Raw genomic sequence first — 18,200 nt, 5'->3', positions numbered from 1 at the left:
CGGAAATAAAATTCCATCACTTTATTTTCTGTATCTGTGGTTCCCTCACCGGGTTCGCGTATAGGGGTAAGCATTCCAAGACTCCTCTTCCACTCGAAGGGCAGCTTGAGGCAGAATGGCACAAAACCAGGATGGGATGTGTTTGCCGATGTGATAGACCTTGTGAGTGTACTGACCCGAGCCGCCAGGGCCGTCCTCATATGGTTTGTTCTCCAGGATCTCCACCCCACTGCCCTCACCACAACTTTCTTGTCTGCTCTTTTTCTGCAAGACAGCAAATATGAAGAGGTCTAAAGTATAAAGCTGTTGAGATTAATCAAGATGCAAATAGTATGTGTAAAAGAACTCAATATACAGCCACAATGGTGTTCACGTTAGAGTATTACATTAGTATCACATACACACATTATATTAATAATAATAATGTAGCATCAGCTAATTTTACATGTATTTGCATGTTATACTCTACTGGACTCCAAAAGTGTTGGATCACATCAAAACCCAAGATATTTATTCGTAAGCCTGGAATTCAGAAATATTTCAAAACACAAGAGATGAAATGCAAAAAGAACTTCAGACAATTAAAACAAATTTTCTCAGTGACCATAATTCCTTAGTACAAAAGGTCAGATTCCCTCAAGTTATATTTTTGTCTATATAAGCAGTGTTCAGACGAAGCTCAGGTAGAAGCTCACATACAGTTAGGTCCATAATTTGTTGAACAAGGACACAGTTTGTCTCTGTACACCACCTCAGCAGTATCCCTCAGTATTGGTCTCTGAGGAGATGTAGTATCTTTAAAGCATTTTTCAGTCGGAGGAAAAATGTCCAACACTGGAAATATACTGCAGTAACAGAAAGAGATTTCCACCTGCCTGAACATGTTGAACATTATGACAATGGCTATCATCACTGACATTACAAGAATTCATTTGTTACACGTTACAGTTCTGTTTCCTCTTTATTAGGGGTGTGATTGTACACTTTAGATCCTGCCTCCAACATACAAAACCTACATGACTTCACTTCCACTTTCCCATGCTGTAAAACTCAGTGCTGACATCATTGCTGTAGTCCAATCATCTTTCTGCCTCCCTTCACTCTGAGTGAACTCAGCCCACCTTCAATCAGTCTCCTCTCTGCATATTTTAAATCACACCACTCATCTTTCATTCTCCCTTGCAGACTCCTTCGTGCAACCCAACTCCCCCTCATCTCTGCCTTACGCAAGTCACTTCATCCAAGTTTTCAACGTATCCTGTCCTAATTCATTTTATTCTACTGTGATGGGTCATCGGCATCTAATCGCCAAATACCATAACTTAAAATCATCATGAATTATGTTTAGTTCTCTCTATTGATCTCTCCTCAGTGAAATAAGACATATCCCAAAAGAGCACCTTTGTTAACTAAGAGTGGTGTAATTTCAAAAAACACTTTTTTCTTTGTTAATTTCAATGAATTGCTTAAATAAGCATGTCTCTTTGAAAATAACTCTGTTCCTTCATATTCTATAAAGAGCCAAGAGTGTTTCTTATCATTAATATCCTGTCAACTATGGTATGTTTTTAGGGGACTAATAAATTGAAATAACAGATCACTTGCAAAAACTGGTATCACAAGCTTTTTATACTGCTGAATGATAAAGGTCCTTAAATTGTACTTTTCCTGGCTCAGACCTTGGTTTTGATTAATGAACAACTTGCAGCTGGGACTGGTGTCCACACACTCGCTTCTTTCTATAAACTTCCAATTAAACCCCTGCTAGCCTTACGCAGCACTCCTGTCTGTCACTGCCCAACCTTGTGATTACATCACAGAGCTGGATGATGCAGCAGAGCCGATGTGATGAGGTGGAAAGAAAAAGCTGCCACATGGAACAAGAAAGGTCTGCCTCTCCATTATATAAGACACCAGTTTTCTCTACTTCGCCCACCCTATTCCTCTACTGTTCAGAGTTTTCCATCTTCTTTGGCTTTGAACAACACCTCTGTTTGATGTTACACTGTGAAGAGTTATGTTAACAGCAGATTCAGTTTGCGTATTTTGAGTAGATCTTGCTTTAAATGCAGCATTTTGCAGATTTTCCTCAGGTTAGGAGGATCGTCCTCATTAGGAGGAAGTTTCAGGTGTTTTATGAAGTCTCAGTCCTAGCTCATCACTGAAAGAGGAAAGCTGAGTCAGCGTGATCTAGTCTGAGCAGATTATCTGATCTGATGCCTTATGCTAAATGGGAATATTAGTAGGATAGTCTTCGACCTGTTCTACATGATAATAGGTTTGTAGAAAATATTGTTTTAGGGCAAAAAACTGAATAAAAACTCATTGGTTACCGGGTGATTGCACAAATTTCTTTTCACATTTAGTGAATGATTTCAAGTAGCTGCAAAAAGCAACTGGTCACCCAGAAGTTGAGCGTGCAACACAACACCTCTGGCCAACTACTTTTGATCAAAAGGCGATTTCACAGGTCACTTAGTGGGAAGCAAAATATTTGTTACCAAAAAAGTCAGTTCATTACAAATTAAGGTTTGGATTTCAATGGAATATCCTGAAATACCAACCAAAACAATACATTTCTGATTGTATTTTTTATGCATCTATATAATAACAATCTGAGAAGTGCATAACAGTAGATCATACAGTAATATTTTGAATCTGTTATCAACCTCGCATCTTTTCATCTAATCCAGACTAAATGAGACAGACATAGGGGAGGTAAAATCAGCATGGAACTTCCCCCAATAAAAGGCAGCAGATGGTTCAGCCACATAGATCCCACCGAGTGTTGTATTAATCCTGCTGCTCTACAGACAACTGGTCTGGAATTACAGTTTCCGTTTATAAAGAGCCTACATCTCCTCACAAGGCTCTCCTTTTGTACACATCCACCTTTATGTGGCTTATTAAATATATGAAAACCCTCCAGGATCTGATAATAGAAGCTCAGTTACCTACATAAGAATCACAATCTACCAGGGTGGAAAGTGAACTTAAAATTTTAACATCTGCCAGCCACTGGCAGGCAAATGTTCACATTCACACAGTAAAGGATTGTTTGGTGTTTAAAACCACTTTTATATTTTACCATCCTTTGGCTTGTGACTGGAGCTAATTTCCAAAATGACTGCAGTGATTACATGAGAGATATCCATATTACTGGATTTAGTTCTTTAGTTTTTCAGAGGGTCAGCGACTTTCATATAATTAACCTGCCATGCTTGGTTGAATATTTCAGACATAATAACACTGGTACAAAACTGTAGCTGGGCAGACTCATATTGGAACAGAAAACATTGAAATTGGAGTCGAAAAAAAAAAAGAAAAAGAAAACTTATTACCGCCAGCTAATAACTATCCAAGTCAGCACTGACACCATGGGTGCGCTGCATACATGTGTCATATAAACAATAGTCTATAATACTGGAAAATAAAAGAACTTTCCAAAAGAATATGTGATAATATGTTTATCTTTTTATACGTCTATATGTCTATAAGGACACTGATAAAGGGCATGGCTGCTATAATACACAGGTGTGCCAACAAAGGGAACAACAGTATCGCTGATTTGTATCTGCTAAGCCTGATCTTTGCTAATTCTAGTCACTGAAATGGACATGTTGATGTGTTTGTGGCGATAGCACCTTTTGGAGCACAAATAGAATGTTTTGCTGTGTGGCACAGCTAGAAAAAGACAGCTGCAGTTCAGTTTTGTTGAGTGAAATTCGATGATTTTATTTGTCTGATACTAATGCACCATTACCAATCTGTTTCTCTTTGTTGGACCCACATAGATTGTGGATGGAGATGCAACCCAAACTTCCTGCTAAGTCATCTGCTCTTTTGCTCTCTGTTATCTGGCTCCAAAAGTTAACATGGCAACAGTAAGAGCACTGATATTTCAAAATTCAGATTCCAGAAACCCCTGGTTGATGGTTATGTCCATGTTTGTTGTATGTGTATGACACCACAGTGTCAACCTGGGGCTTTTAGGGCAATATGAAGATCTGGGGTCTGAGGGTTGCCCATGCACTTTTAGCGGCAGTGATATACTAGTGATGTAAGAGTTAATTATCAGGTGTTACATTGTTCATGCAAACTGGGTATTTCTGGCTACAGCTTTTGCATCTTCCTACTCATTCAGAATGAATGACTGCACTGGCATTGTCTTGTGATTTTTGAAACATGATTGAAAAATGATTGAAAAGGCATTTCATTCCTGCCACTGTAATATGCTGCAGGTCGAGGAACGCACAACATGAATACAAATCATCATGATCATTACTAACGGCAAGAGTGGGGTGTTCAGGGTCAAGAAGGAGAGCTCAGATTGCAAAATGAGCTCTCTCTACTGAAGACTTTAGGGAGGTAATATCAGTACTGAAGGTCAGAGGAGGCAAACAGCTGGAAAATTGTAATAATCTAGCAGGTAATGTAATTTAGGTGAGGTGCTAAGAGCCTCAAATTACCATCCTTCTGTCTGCATACCTTCTGGGAAGTGAGCACACAGGATCTGTATTAATAACACTCATCTTCAATCCCAGAGCAGAAAAGAGGTACAGTGTAGAATATACAGGGTGCTCTGTGAATCTTTATTAACCCTTTAAGACCTACCATAGAACCAAGTCCGCCAGAGCTTATAGTATATTTTTACATGCTGTGGAGCCATTTTTTGGAGCATTTCAAGTTGCTATACATCAATACAACCATTATAGCCCAAATTTTAATAATATATCTGCATTAAGTGCATAGTAATTACATAAATTGTAAAAAAGTGCAATAAACTACAAAAAAATGTAAAATCGTTTTTGTTTTTTTAACATATATTTCTAGTTAGAGAAATTTAAGAGGCTTATCCCTCAAAACTGTAAATACAAAAAAGTTGCACAAACTAGTTTCCCACCACAGGAAATTTATTTTAAGTGTCTTCATAGTTTTATTTTTGAGATACACCAATTTTCATATACTGCAGGAAAAACGAAAAAATATATTATAGTGCAAATTTGCAAAATAACAGCATATGCATCAAAATAAAATATTTCCAGCAGTGCAATGTGAGTCCTCGGCATCCCAGAAACGACACAGAGAGTCATAAAGTCAAACATAACTTTTAAAAACACAAGTATAGGCTCATAAGGCCACAATGGTAAAAAAACTACATTTCCGCAAAATGACATCACTTCCGGTTTCGGGCAGGTCATGACGGACATGCGACAGTTCACGCTGATGGACGTAGGAAGTGTTATGAACAGCTGATCGGATTGGCAAAGCGTGTTTCTGGAATATTATGTTTTTGTTGCTGCAAGTGCTTTTTATGCAGTTTTTGCAAAGCCATATGTGGAAGGAAACTGTGACCTAGGACAAGCTGATGTGCATAAGATGTAAGTACAACTCCTCCGGTTTCATATGCAAAAAAAATTATTGCGCTAGCTTACTTGGTTGCAGTGCTACCGGGATTTGAAAATAGTTACACAAAATGGAGCGTGTCCACTCCGACCGGCTTTAAAGGGTTAAAACATAGGTAATCCTGGGGAATGTTGAGCCTGACAGAAAGTTCACAACAGGACTTCTCTAAACAATGGGTAGCTGGGGCCATCTTTAAGATACAGTTTATGCACAGAAAAATATGAATGGTTTTTACTTAAACTGACTGTGGCTATGTCCACACGTACACGGGTATTTTTGCAAACGCAGATTTTTCTATGCGTTTGCACCTTTCGTCCACACGTAAACGGCGTTTTTGGTCACTGAAAACGGAGATTTTTAAAAACTCCGGCCAGGGTGGATATTTTCTAAACCTCAGTTTTTGCATTTACGTGTGGACGAGAAAAACGGAGAAAACGCAGCGTCAAAGATGTGTGCCTTTTTTGACGTCACAGTGTGCGCCACGTTATTGTTTCGGTGAAATAAATTTCTACAATACTGTTACTGTTAATTCTACTCTCTGCAGTGTTTAAATGCTTACATATACACACAGTTACTGTCCCTCCACACATACGACTCGGTTCTGCTTCCATGCCCCAGCTTTGTTTACTTTTTCCCACCGAGGCTTCTAGACTTCTGATTGGCCAACATTTCTACACGGTTAGGAATATAGCGCCACCTGCTGCTTTGGCATGTTCCTAGCAGCGTTTTCCTTCATTTCTGCCTTTATGTGTGGACGGGATTATTTTTTAAAACGAAAACAGAAAATCTCCGTTTTCAAAAATACCCGTGTACGTGTGGACGTAGCCTGTGATTAAGTGTCTGAAAAGCCAAATTAATGGCTTTGTCAGTGGTGATTGAACTACTGAGTCTCTACAGTTGCTATTGATGGAGTTTGACACCATTAGATTACATTAATTAGATTGCATCTAATTAGCAGTTAATACGTGAAAACTTAATAAGTGAAAACTCAGAATTTGAATGCATTTCATTTGTCAGCTTTAAAATTCAAAAATTTGTATAGTTTACTAAGCTTTGCTCTGCAAAAAAATTAAAAACAATTTTATTGTTTTATTATCAATAATATCTGATTCTAAAACAGGACACCTACACTCTACTTAGAGACCTCATATCATTTATGTATAGACTAAGCCTATGTTTGAATTCTGTTTTTATTTTTAATCTTTATTATCAAACCCTTAAAAATCCTTATTTTACCCCTCTGTGAACTAAACTACCAGACTAACGACTGTCCTTTTTATAATAGTGTTGCATTTGACTGTTATATTTTTATGTTTCTTATAGATTTTTAATCATGTTGTAGGTGGCACTCATATGGGGATCATTTTCTGTGGAAGAAAAATCATATTACCCATGAAACAATCCTTTTAGATTGGGACTGCCAACACCACCTCTTTCATGTGCGTGCAAGAAAACCCTGGTTAATTTACCGAATTAATAACCAGCTTAACTTGACTGCTTATCCTGATTGTCAACATTAGGGTAAGTGAATACAGCTAACAAAAAGATACCCTGGATATGTTGAGCTGGCTAGTACAGGGCCAAATATATTTCTGTTACCCCACTTCAGAGTTCAGTTTTATAGTTTTATCTTCAGAGTTGAAGATAACTCTCTTTCTAAAACCCACTCAGGTTTAACAAACTCAGAGTTGTTAGCTGAAGCCCTGCACTGCTGTATTGGACTACATCCCCCTTTCAGCCCTTGCTGAATAACACAACCCACAGACATGAGTGTAGACATGCTGAGTAAATAGAAAAAGGACAAGCTCCAGGTCTCCTTGGAGATCTTACATGACCGTTTAACAGTCATGTCTGCTTACTTCTCAAATATTGTTTCTAATAACAGTCATAGGCCTCAATTGCTCTTTAGTATTTTTAATTCTGTCTTGGTGAGAAGCAGTGTAATGTTGATCAGGTTGTGGAAAGATTTTCTACTTTCAGATTTTCATCACATCTGGCTGGTAATTCCAAATTGCCCATAGGTGTGAATGTGAGAGTGAATGCTAGTCTGTATCTCTGTGTTTGCCCTGCAACAGACTGCCAACCTGTCCAAGGTGTACCCTGCCTCTCGCCCTATAGCAGGTGGGATAGGCTCAAGTTCTTCCTCCAGTGTGACATCACTTTAGATTATTGCATTTTATGGTCTGCATTTACTTTATTTTATTTGATCTTATTTTATTTATTGTCTTTTAATCTGGTGTGTTGGATTCTATTTTACTGGATTTTAAAACTTTTACTTGGCTATATATTTTCATTTAAAACACTTTGTTGAACTTTGTTATTCTAAATGCACTATATAAATACATTTGTGTTATATAAATAAATTTGACCTTGACTTTATCTGTATGTCCAGTTTGAGAACTGCTGCTAGCTTATGCAGACACTCGGACGACTCCCTCTGTGAATTGTAATAACCCAGCTTTGCTGAGGGTCGTGAGTCTGCCAGGCTGAAGTGTCCCTGAATAATTTATGTGACAACACAAGGTTAGCATAAACCAGGGGTAGCTAACTCCTCCCCTCAGCTCTTGGTGCCTTAGTAGAACCTCATGCATCAAACATTATGAGTGGCTGCTCAAAGGCTTCACACATTTCCTACCTTGGTCATTTTTCAAATCCAGTGCGTCAATCTGACACTGGCCACAAACAAAAGGTTGCTGTCAGCTTGCTGCTGAAGTAAAACAAAAATGCAATGGAAAATCCACCAACAAGTAGAAAAAACTGTAATAATCTCCTGTGGACAGATCATGGTCCCCAGAGGACAAAGCCCAGGGGTTGATAATTTCCTGTAGATAGTTTTTAATGACCTCTAATTAACAAAAGTGAGGGATGATATGTGAGATGGCTTCTAGAGAAACTGACACTGGCACTGACACAAACCCAGACAATCATTCGATATTCAAAAACTGCTACATATGTATTTTCTATATTCTGCAACTGCAGTCCTCCACACTTAGACGCACAAGTGAAAACGTATCACAGAACAGATATGATCCCAGTGGGAATAGGAGCTTTAGAGGCCGTAATTCCCATTTCCCTGGGAGAGACACTGCAGTAGATTCCAATCACATCATCAAAGGTCTCCTAAAACTGAGTCTTCAGAACAAATACACAGCTTAATGTCTTCTAAGATGAGCTGCTAACCCGCCTGTTGTCTTGGTGTATTTTGGATAAGTTTTTTTTTAAGTATTTATGAGCAGAAGATAGTCAGGAAAAAATTTACAACCTTGCGCAGATGGAGAAAAACAAACCTCCAGGTTCATTATGACATTTATAAAGAGAAACTTCACAATTATAATTTACAACTGAGGAATGCAAGGAGGTCCTACTTCTCTGACATCATCACTAAAAACAGCCATAATGCTCGGGTCTTATTTTCTACAGTTGACAGGCTAACAAACCCTCCTGTGTCAGTGGCAGCTGAACTTCATTCGACCATGGCCTGCAATGACTTTGCCAAATTCTTCACTGAAAAAATCCAAAAAATTAGACAAGCAATTGGTACATCAACAGCAGATCCAGGATATGTACTGTGTCCACCAAAAAACTGTTTAAACACCATGAAACAGTTTCAACCTATTAACAGCAAAGACCTGGAGGACATCTTAGGTCAACTGAACTCCTCCTCCTGCTGTTTAGATGTCCTGCCAACAAGTTTTTTCAAAAAGGTCTCAAAGACTTTAGAGTCAGACCTGTTACAGATCGTCAACTTTTCTTTATTATCAGGTGTGTTTCCAGAATCACTAAAAACTGCTGTAATCAAACCTATACTGAAAAAGGACAATCTTGACAAGACACAAATGAACAACTACAGGCCGATCTCAAATCTCCCGTTTTTAAGTAAGATCATTGAAAAAGCAGTTTCCCAACAGCTCAGTTACTTCTTAAAACAGAATAATTGCTACGATGCCTTCCAGTCAGGTTTTAGACAGAACCACAGCACTGAAACCGCTCTGACCAAAGTGTTTAATGACATATGTCTGAATACAGACAGTGGAAAAATGTCAGTCCTAGTTTTACTGGATCTCAGTGCAGCATTTGATACAGTTGACCACAACATATTACTCAAACGACTGGAGAACTGGACAGGTCTTTCAGGAACTGTACTAAACTGGTTCAAAACATACGTAGAAAACAGGAAATACTTTGTATCAATAGGTAACTTCACATCTGAGCAGACAAGCATCACATGTGGAGTTCCCCAAGGTTCCATCTTGGGACCCCTTCTGTTTAACATCTACATGCTCCCACTGGCACAGATTATAAACAACAACAAAATAAACTATCACAGCTATGCAGATGACACACAAATATATATCACAATGTCACCAGGAGACCGAGGCCCTGTACAGGCTCTTGGTAAATGCATTGAGGAAATCAATGACTGGTTGTGCCACAATTTTCTCCAGCTAAACAAAAACAAAACTGAGGTAATAGTCTTTGGCGCCAAAGAAAAACGATTACAGGTCACCAGAGAACTTCAATCTATACATCTAAAAACCACAAACCAGGCGAGAAATTTGGGTGTAGTGATGGATGCAGACCTAAACTTAGAAAAACACATTAAGACAATAACAAAGTCAGCTTACTATCACCTCAAGAATATATCAAGGATAAAAGATCTGATGTCTCAACAGGACCTGGAAAAACTAGTCCATGCATTCATCTTTAGTAGGCTTGATTACTGTAACAGCATCTTTACAGGTCTACCTAAAAAAATCAGTCAGACAACTACAGCTCATTCAGAACTCTGCTGCTCGAGTCCTCACTAAGACCAAAAAAGTGGACCACATCAGTCCAGCTCTGAGGTCCTTACACTGGCTGCCTGTCCGTCAGAGGATAGACTTTAAAGTTCTGATGCTGGCCTATAAAGCTCTGAATGGTTTAGGACCAAAATACATCAATGACCTCCTGACCCAGTATGAACCATCCAGATCCCTCAGGTCATCTGGATCCGGTCTTTTATCAGTTCCCAGAGTCAGAACCAGACACGGAGAAGCTGCATTCAGCTTTTATGCTCCTTATATCTGGAACAAACTCCCAGAAAGCCTCAGATCAGCTGAAACACTCAGTTTATTTAAATCCAGGTTGAAGACTCACCTGTTCTCAGCTGCATTTGAATAAAGCACCAAATCCACACTTTAAGCTTAAATTTCAAAACTTACATTTAACTACTGATTTTATCTACTGTTCTGATTTTATCTGTTTTGATTTTATATACTGTTGTTTGTTTGTTTGTTTGTTTGTTTGTTTGTTTGTTTGTTTGTTTGTTTGTTTGTTTGTTTGTTTGTTTGTTAATTAGTTAGTTAGTTTATTTGCTTGTTTTATTCAATTTTAAATCATGCTTTTTATTTGTTCTTGTTTCTAATGTCTCTGTAAAGCACTTTGAATCACCTTGTTGTTGAATTGTGCTATACAAATAAACTTGCCTTGCCTTGCCTTGCCTTGTATAAATTGATCTAATAATTTCCACATTTGAGAAGCTTAACGTGATTTTTTTTAAGAATGTTAGATAATAGTCCTGTAGTATGCATGATGATGGGATTGAACTGATATTTTAATGCTTTTTACCTTTTGGAAGGTAACTCGAGGAGTTAAAATTTATTTTTTTATTTTTTGGTCTTACCTGTTTAATTGTCTGTTGTAACTTAATTTCCAACAATATCTCAACATTTCACTAAATCACAGCTGTCCTTTCACTTGCTGTTTTTCTCAAAAACAAAATGATGGCAGCTGCTGCCTTGCTGCAGCTGATGTCACTGGTTACCATGGCAACTAGTGCCCAGCTGTGAAAGTGAGCAAGAGGCAACGTCCAGCACAAGTGTGTGTGTGTGTGTGTGTGTGTGTGTGTGTGTGTGTGTGTGTGTGTGTGTGTGTGTGTGTGTGTGTGTCTTACTTAATGTGCCAGTGGCAATACATTTAGAGGGTTTGGGGGAAAACATAAATATCAAACAGGCACTACCTGCTTTTATGCCATGAGGTCCAGCATATCTGAGACCACATCAAACAGCTGCAACACTTTCATGTATAAATGGAAATAATCTGAAGGTATGAGGATCCCAACTAAACCTTTAATTTAATAAAACATTTAGGAATACAAGTCGTAACTTGTAAAATTCACTTACAATTTGTCTTATCAACCCTTGTTAAGCTAAATTAATCCGCAGCCATTGTTCACCTCTAAGAAAAATGGCTGTATCTCATGAACACAGCTGAAGCAATAAAGGAACATGGTGGTGCTATAGCTCCTTTGGTTGAGCAGGTGACCCATATTCTAAAAAGCTGGGTTTGATTCGACTCCAGACCATGTTTTACATATCTTCCCACTTTCCTGACTACTCTCTGCAGTGACGTTGGCCAAAAAAGAAATAAAAAGAAATAAAGGAATTTCACAAGAGTGAAAAAGTTATTATGAGCAAAAAAGCCTTTCTGTGTGTCACAACATGGCTAGGCTTCACATCATACAGAGAGCAATTCATCAGGCTTTGTACACTGAGAGACAAAAATCCAGTTACGTTTCAGATAGACATTTTGACTCCAGTCAGCACAGGTGAGGGCTGGAGAAGAAGGCTGTCTAATAGTCTCAGAGCATCTCAGTGGTCTCTGAACTGATTCCCAGAAGGGAAGAATACTCGCACATGGTCAGCTCTGGACACTGCAGATGAACAGCTGTTCTTATTATACTAGTTTCTAGTATATCTGTTGGATGCATGCACACTTGTAGTGTATCCACAGTTACAACTAACTGCGGGGACAAAAGATTTTGATGATTCTGCAATTTTGCTGCCAGGCCACACACCACAAAGCGTTCAAGAAGCACCTGACAACCACAAAATTCTGGATTTATAGATTTTCTTCCCCCGTCACCTGACCTCTGGTGGTCTTGGACTTTAGTACCAGACTCTGTTTTTTTTCTGCAAGCATATTGAATATTGAATAACATTTTGTTAGAACACAATACACAGAGCAATGAGACACCACAATGAGGGCTAGATGGTGGTTATGAATATTTCCCTGCTTATGTTTACTAAACAAAACTCACAGAGAGATCATTTTTATGCCCTTGTAACTATCTGCATTTGTATTTTCACACAATTACCAAGATAAACACAAGCCACAGGCATATGGAGCACCATCTGCTCTGCAGAACTCCACTGCCCCTGTGACCATTTACTCATGTTCCCTTAGTGCTCTTGTCCTGGTACAGACCCACACAGCTGACCTCTGCCACCATGACATAAAAAACCTGAACTTCTACCTGGTTTAGTGCCCCAGGTCAAGAAAATTACTCTACGCCCTGTACTATAATTTTTTTTAATTTAATTCCTCTCAGGTATACTTATTATTTCCTTTGAAGACAGAAAAATTAGAGAATGTGCTCCACAAATATTTGAGTATATAAATTATTTAAAAATAAATGAATTTTAAAAATCACATAATGCAACTTCTCATTTAAAGTTTTGATTTTACAGCAAAGGAAAAAGACATCTAGACGGGAGCATACAAGTTATATGAGTTGCAATTTCTGATTTTTAAAACAGTTTAATACAAATTCTGAAGCCAAAATGATGCCATTATTTATTTTACACACACCTTGTCTGCAGCTTTTATCTCCAAATTCTATAACAAAATAATATATAATAATTAGAAAATAAAAAAGTATTCAAATTACTTGTAGTGTGTCTAATTTATTTTTACTGTTCACAGTTCAGTCCATACCTGTAAGTGTTTGGACAAATACACATTTTTTTTATTTTGCCTTGGACCAACCACAATGGATTCTAGACCAAACAACCAGAAACGTGGTTTAATTGATTAGGAATTACAACACAGTGCACTATTTTCAGAGGTAATAGCATCTGAATTGATAAACAAGAGTGTCACAGCCAGGTGAGGGCCGTTTAAGCAGGTAAAGTAGAGTAGTGTTTCACTTGTATTTACATTTGGTTCACTGACTTACCTTATATTTAAAACGATGCTAATTTTTCCACTTTTAATTGAATCTCTGAAAACGTGGGACTGTGTATAAACATGTAATTGCATGACACATGCGTCTTTTAATATAAATGCTTAGTTTTTAATAGTGTCCAGCCGTAGCAGCGCCACATCTAAGTGAAACCAGGTGAAATGAACCTAAATACATGTGTAATGTTTGTAAGGCTGTGTGAGGAAAACTACTCACCTGGATCATGTAGAGCTGAGCAATGCGGTACTCCTCCACACTCATAGGCATGGGGATCCGATACTCCTTGATCAGCATGGCTGTGCTTGAGTTGAGCCGACACAGTTAGTGTGTGTGTCCAAAGAGGAAGCAGCGCGTGAAGGTAGATGCTCCTGTCAGTCGGCTTTGCTACCCAAGCTGCATGTTCAAGCAGGAAGAACGGGACTCATTATTCACACCTGAAACAGAGGAAAAATGTCCTTTCAGCTTCCAGAGTTACAGACAAAACACAGGAAGAGTTTGCATGTTTGTCTCAAGGATTAACACCCCCCCCCCCCCCCCCCCCTCCTTCTACATACGCAAGCCAACACATACAAGGTAATCCACTGACCCAGGAAACGCGCTGAAATCCCCCAGCAACCTAAATCCCAACTCTGACTACAGACCAAAGATGCAACCAAGTTGTGTTCAGTGCTGCCTTTTAAATTACTCTTCTTGTCTAGTGATAGAAAGCGCATGTATTCAAGTATCAGAGAGCCACAGTGCTCAGGTATTATACTTCTGCTTATAGTGCATTTCAGATTGAAAGGTTGTACTACTTAAAGTTATTAGACATTTTATTTACATTATTACATAGGGGGGAAAACATATAAGCTGTTCATCACTGTCAGACTCCATAATAAAGACTTTAACTGATCAAGCACACACATCCATACATATGCAATAATACTAAGTGCAATAATCCTTTCTGTCATCGTTGTATTTTTACTCAGTTGTATATAGTATTTGTATTTGTATTCTATTTTTATCTTATTGTATATAGTATTTTATTTTATTCTATTCTGTACAGTTGTGTACTGTATTTATTCTTATTGTATTCTAATTTTTGCCTCATAACTTTTGCACTGTCCACTTCCTGCTGTGACAAAACAAATTTCCCACGTGTGGGACTAATAAAGGTTATCTTATCTTATCTTATCTTATCTTATTTAAAATAATGCATTCCATAAAAGTTTCCTGGCATTATCTGGTTCACTTGTCCCCATAGAGCAGGTTTGGCCAACATTTTAATTCCAGAGTTCTACTGATGCTGATTTAGATGAAGTGAGCAAAAGGCCGCATTCTTTTTGTTTCTCTTTTACATGTGTGTTAGCTAAACCGAGATGGGCCCAGGCTATGGGTTGTATTTTTCCCATGTGTACCTTAGAGAGACTGACATGCTGGATGACTGCTCCTCGCTGAGCCTGTGATCTCTATTCTGTCGCCAAGTGCTTTTGCTGGGGTTCTCTCTCTGATTGTAGCACCTTTACCTTTACCCCAACAATACAAAGCTTCTTGAGGTGACTATTGTTGATACTATTGACTGGTGCTACACTATAAATAAAACCGAATTGATCTGTTGGCTTGCATATTAAAATACATTTTTAAATAACCAGTTTTCTGCAGTTAAATTACCATTCAAATGAGGGAATTTTAATTGCAAAAGTAACTTTAGACTTTTAAAAAGGCAGCTCATCTGATCTCTATGAGTCTGACAGCTCTGTGGAAGGTGGAACCAAGTGTTTTGACTCATGTGCTCCATTAAAAAAAATAAATAAATAAACCAAAACCGCCATCTTTACTTTACACACTTGTGGATATGTAAAGCGCTTTGGGGTCCTTAGGGACTAGTAAAGCGCTATATAAATACAGACCATTTACCATTTACCATTTACATCATTATCCATCTATCCAAACAGTGCTGTGAGAGTGAGGGTGATGTACCGCTTATTCCACCTGCCGTTAAACAACCAGAGGAGGGTCACATGACAGTGAATGCTTAATCTTAGGCAGATGATGGTGGACAGTAAATCTAATGCTGAGAGGGGAAAGGGTTAAGGTAAGGAGCTGATGTCAAATGCGAAGTGTGTGTCTGTCCATCTGTGCATGACTAAGCTGTGCATGTTTGTTCAAGCTTCTATAGCAAATGAACTGCAGTGGTCAGGAAGTGTAGATTGACATTAAAGACTTCCTGGAGTCTTCATTTGCTTATTATTGTATTTAAGTTACAGCCATTTTTAAAATCTGTCAAATGACAGTAAAAGCCCAGCTGATAAACCACAGAATTTGAAGGTTGTTTTTTTTTTTTTTGGAACGGCAGAATTCTGAGAAAGAAAAAACTGAATTATAAAAACAAAAACTCAGAATTCTGCAATTAATGTCAGAATTCTGGGGGGAAGAAAATCCAAAACGCCATCTGTTTTTTTCCAGATTTTTCATACAAGTTCCAGCCCAGTCTCATGGAAAACAGGAAACTGTGAAATCGTTATGGATTTTTTTTTTTGGTTTACGTTTATAAGAAGGTCACATTATATTGTCTTTAGCGAAGATGTGTCACCCTGGCAACCAAGAATACAAAGCTTTGAAAAAACAAATGTAAGCTTTTATTATGGTCTAACCTTAAATAGCTTTTGCTTCTAAGTTTTTGCTTATATTTTTAATATTCCAATTTGATTGCCAGCACTGCAAACAGGAAAATCTGACCAGAAAAACTATTACAAGATGTAAAACAACTGCATGGCAGGGGGGTTGTTTTATTTGTCTGAACAGTCCATGCCCCAGGAGCAGTTACATGATTCAGATCTATGCCCAATACTATACTTTTAAATCATTTCATTCAAAGATTGATTTCTTTTACACACATCTACAATGGATAAATAATAACAAACAACAGGAGCAGGTATAAAATATTTGTCTGACTCAACAACAGAACGAACAGTGAAATCCAAGCTGCCCTCCAGAGGCTGTAATGCATGACCTTATTTACAATGCAGAGACAGTTTGTGCTCTGGAGCAGTTATAGCAGAGAAACTGAGTGACATTTCTCACTGACTCCTGTGAAGAGTGAGTCCTTGGCCCACAGAACAGCTGCTATGCAGCAAGAATCACTAAATCCACATAATGCAAAATGTGAGACAGTGGCAGATGAGCCCTGACATGTAGACATAAACAGACACATAGTGTCATGTATGATAAACTGGCTTTTTTTTTTTTTTTTTTTTTGGCAAAAGGATGTGAATTATAGAGGAGAGCTGCCAGGATATTACTGTAGGGGAAATGATTAGTTCACTGACAGAAAATGAATCAATTATTTTAAGAATGGGAGATGCTTTTTCTTAACAAACAAAATCATTTCAAGTAGTTTTAAATATAAGGATAGTCATTAACAGATTAGCTATCTTTCCTGGTTTGCATAGGTCTTGTGCACAAGTGTAGCAAATCTCAGGTTTATATGTAAGTTGTTAAAATAGTCTAAAGTTGCTTTTATTAACTACAGTACAAACAGCAGCTCCTACAAACAAAGAAGTCACATGATTTCCTATTAGAGGGGCTGCTTTTAGTGGTGAATTTGAAGCTAATTGCCACTGTCTTTGCAGGGCATTTTAGCATCTTTTAACTATAAGTTTACAATTCGTAGAGCAATGCTATAATAAGCCCCAATCAACATCTGCTCACCAGACACAACATTTCACTGTGGCACCAGGACAAAACCACATAATAAAGAAAGATTATCCTCTATAGACTCCAATAAGTGAGAATCCTACATGGTTCTCAGATCACCATGAAGGGCTGCATGTTGGATGGCACAAGATTTTCTTCAACTCAGTACCTAAAAATACAAAATCTTCTTGTACAACCCCATGGAGTTGTCTCTTGTTCATACATTTTAGAGTAACATTTTATTCAGCTTCTATCTTTAAACCAGACATCAAATAAGTTATGAACTAGAACAAGCGATCCATGTTTATTTTCTCAAACAGCAGATTGACTTCTTGCAAGTTTTAGCAGACAACATCACATCACCCCAGTCTTGACTTCTCTACATTAGCTTCCTGTATGTTTTAGAGTTGATTTTAACATCTAAGATGATCATTTTTAAGGCACCAGCTTGGTACCGAGCTGCACAGAAGAAATTTCGAACCAGTTTGCAGCCTCAGCTCTTTAGGTGGGGCCGTCTGGCTGTTTCAAAGCCCAAACTTAAATCTACAGAAAGATAAAGATATGACTGCAGAAATTAGGCTTGAAAAATCAGAAACTTCCTTGAAACCACTTCTTCCAAAGCACATTTTTACAGGCTTGCTCCTTTGTGACGTCATTACAATTTTATTTCGTGTTTTATAGTCTTGTATTAACTGTTTATCATCTTTCACTTGTCTTCTTTATTATTTCCCTATATTTTACTCTTTTACTGCTAATTATTTTTTATTTTACTTTCTGTTTTTTATTATGTCTTCACTTGAACTTAATTGTATTGACCTTATTTGGCCCTAATATTTGGCTTTCTATCTGGAACTGCTTTTTCTGTTTGCCAAATTGCTTTGCAAACTCTATTTTTAAAAATACTGTACAACTAACATTTATTATAATCAAAATCACCAGTAAACTCAAACAGAGTGTTGACTCCATGCAGCAGCTAGGACGTTTCCTGGGTAGATTCAGAAGCTTTCCAATTGAGCTCAAAGCAGAAAATTACAGCTGGTCAGAGCCTGTGCCTGCCTATGCAGAGAAAAAGAAATGTCTCATCTGCACCTCTGAGAGGATGACTAGCTGCCAGCAG

At 38.0% G+C, this 18,200-nt stretch overlaps 1 protein-coding gene across 1 annotated transcript in view; it reads right to left on the bottom strand.

Moving 5' to 3' along the window:
- pitpnm2 (phosphatidylinositol transfer protein, membrane-associated 2) overlaps nucleotides 1–18,200 on the bottom strand; it is a 66,566-nt gene that overhangs the window by 28,357 nt on the left and 20,009 nt on the right. Inside the window, exons 3-4 of the mRNA XM_080874612.1 lie at nucleotides 13,625–13,842; nucleotides 50–264 (exon numbers count right to left, since the gene is read on the bottom strand). Of these exons, the coding sequence (XP_080730738.1) occupies nucleotides 50–264; nucleotides 13,625–13,702 (293 nt within the window). The 5' untranslated portion in view covers nucleotides 13,703–13,842. The remainder of the gene's footprint in view (nucleotides 1–49; nucleotides 265–13,624; nucleotides 13,843–18,200) is intronic.

The sequence above is a fragment of the Rhamphochromis sp. 'chilingali' genome (assembly GCF_963969265.1).
Source record: "Rhamphochromis sp. 'chilingali' genome assembly, chromosome: 2".
NCBI lineage: Eukaryota > Metazoa > Chordata > Actinopteri > Cichliformes > Cichlidae > Rhamphochromis > Rhamphochromis sp. 'chilingali'.
The sequence above is the reverse complement of the archived record's forward strand: the minus strand, read 5'-3'. Positions and strand labels throughout refer to the sequence as shown.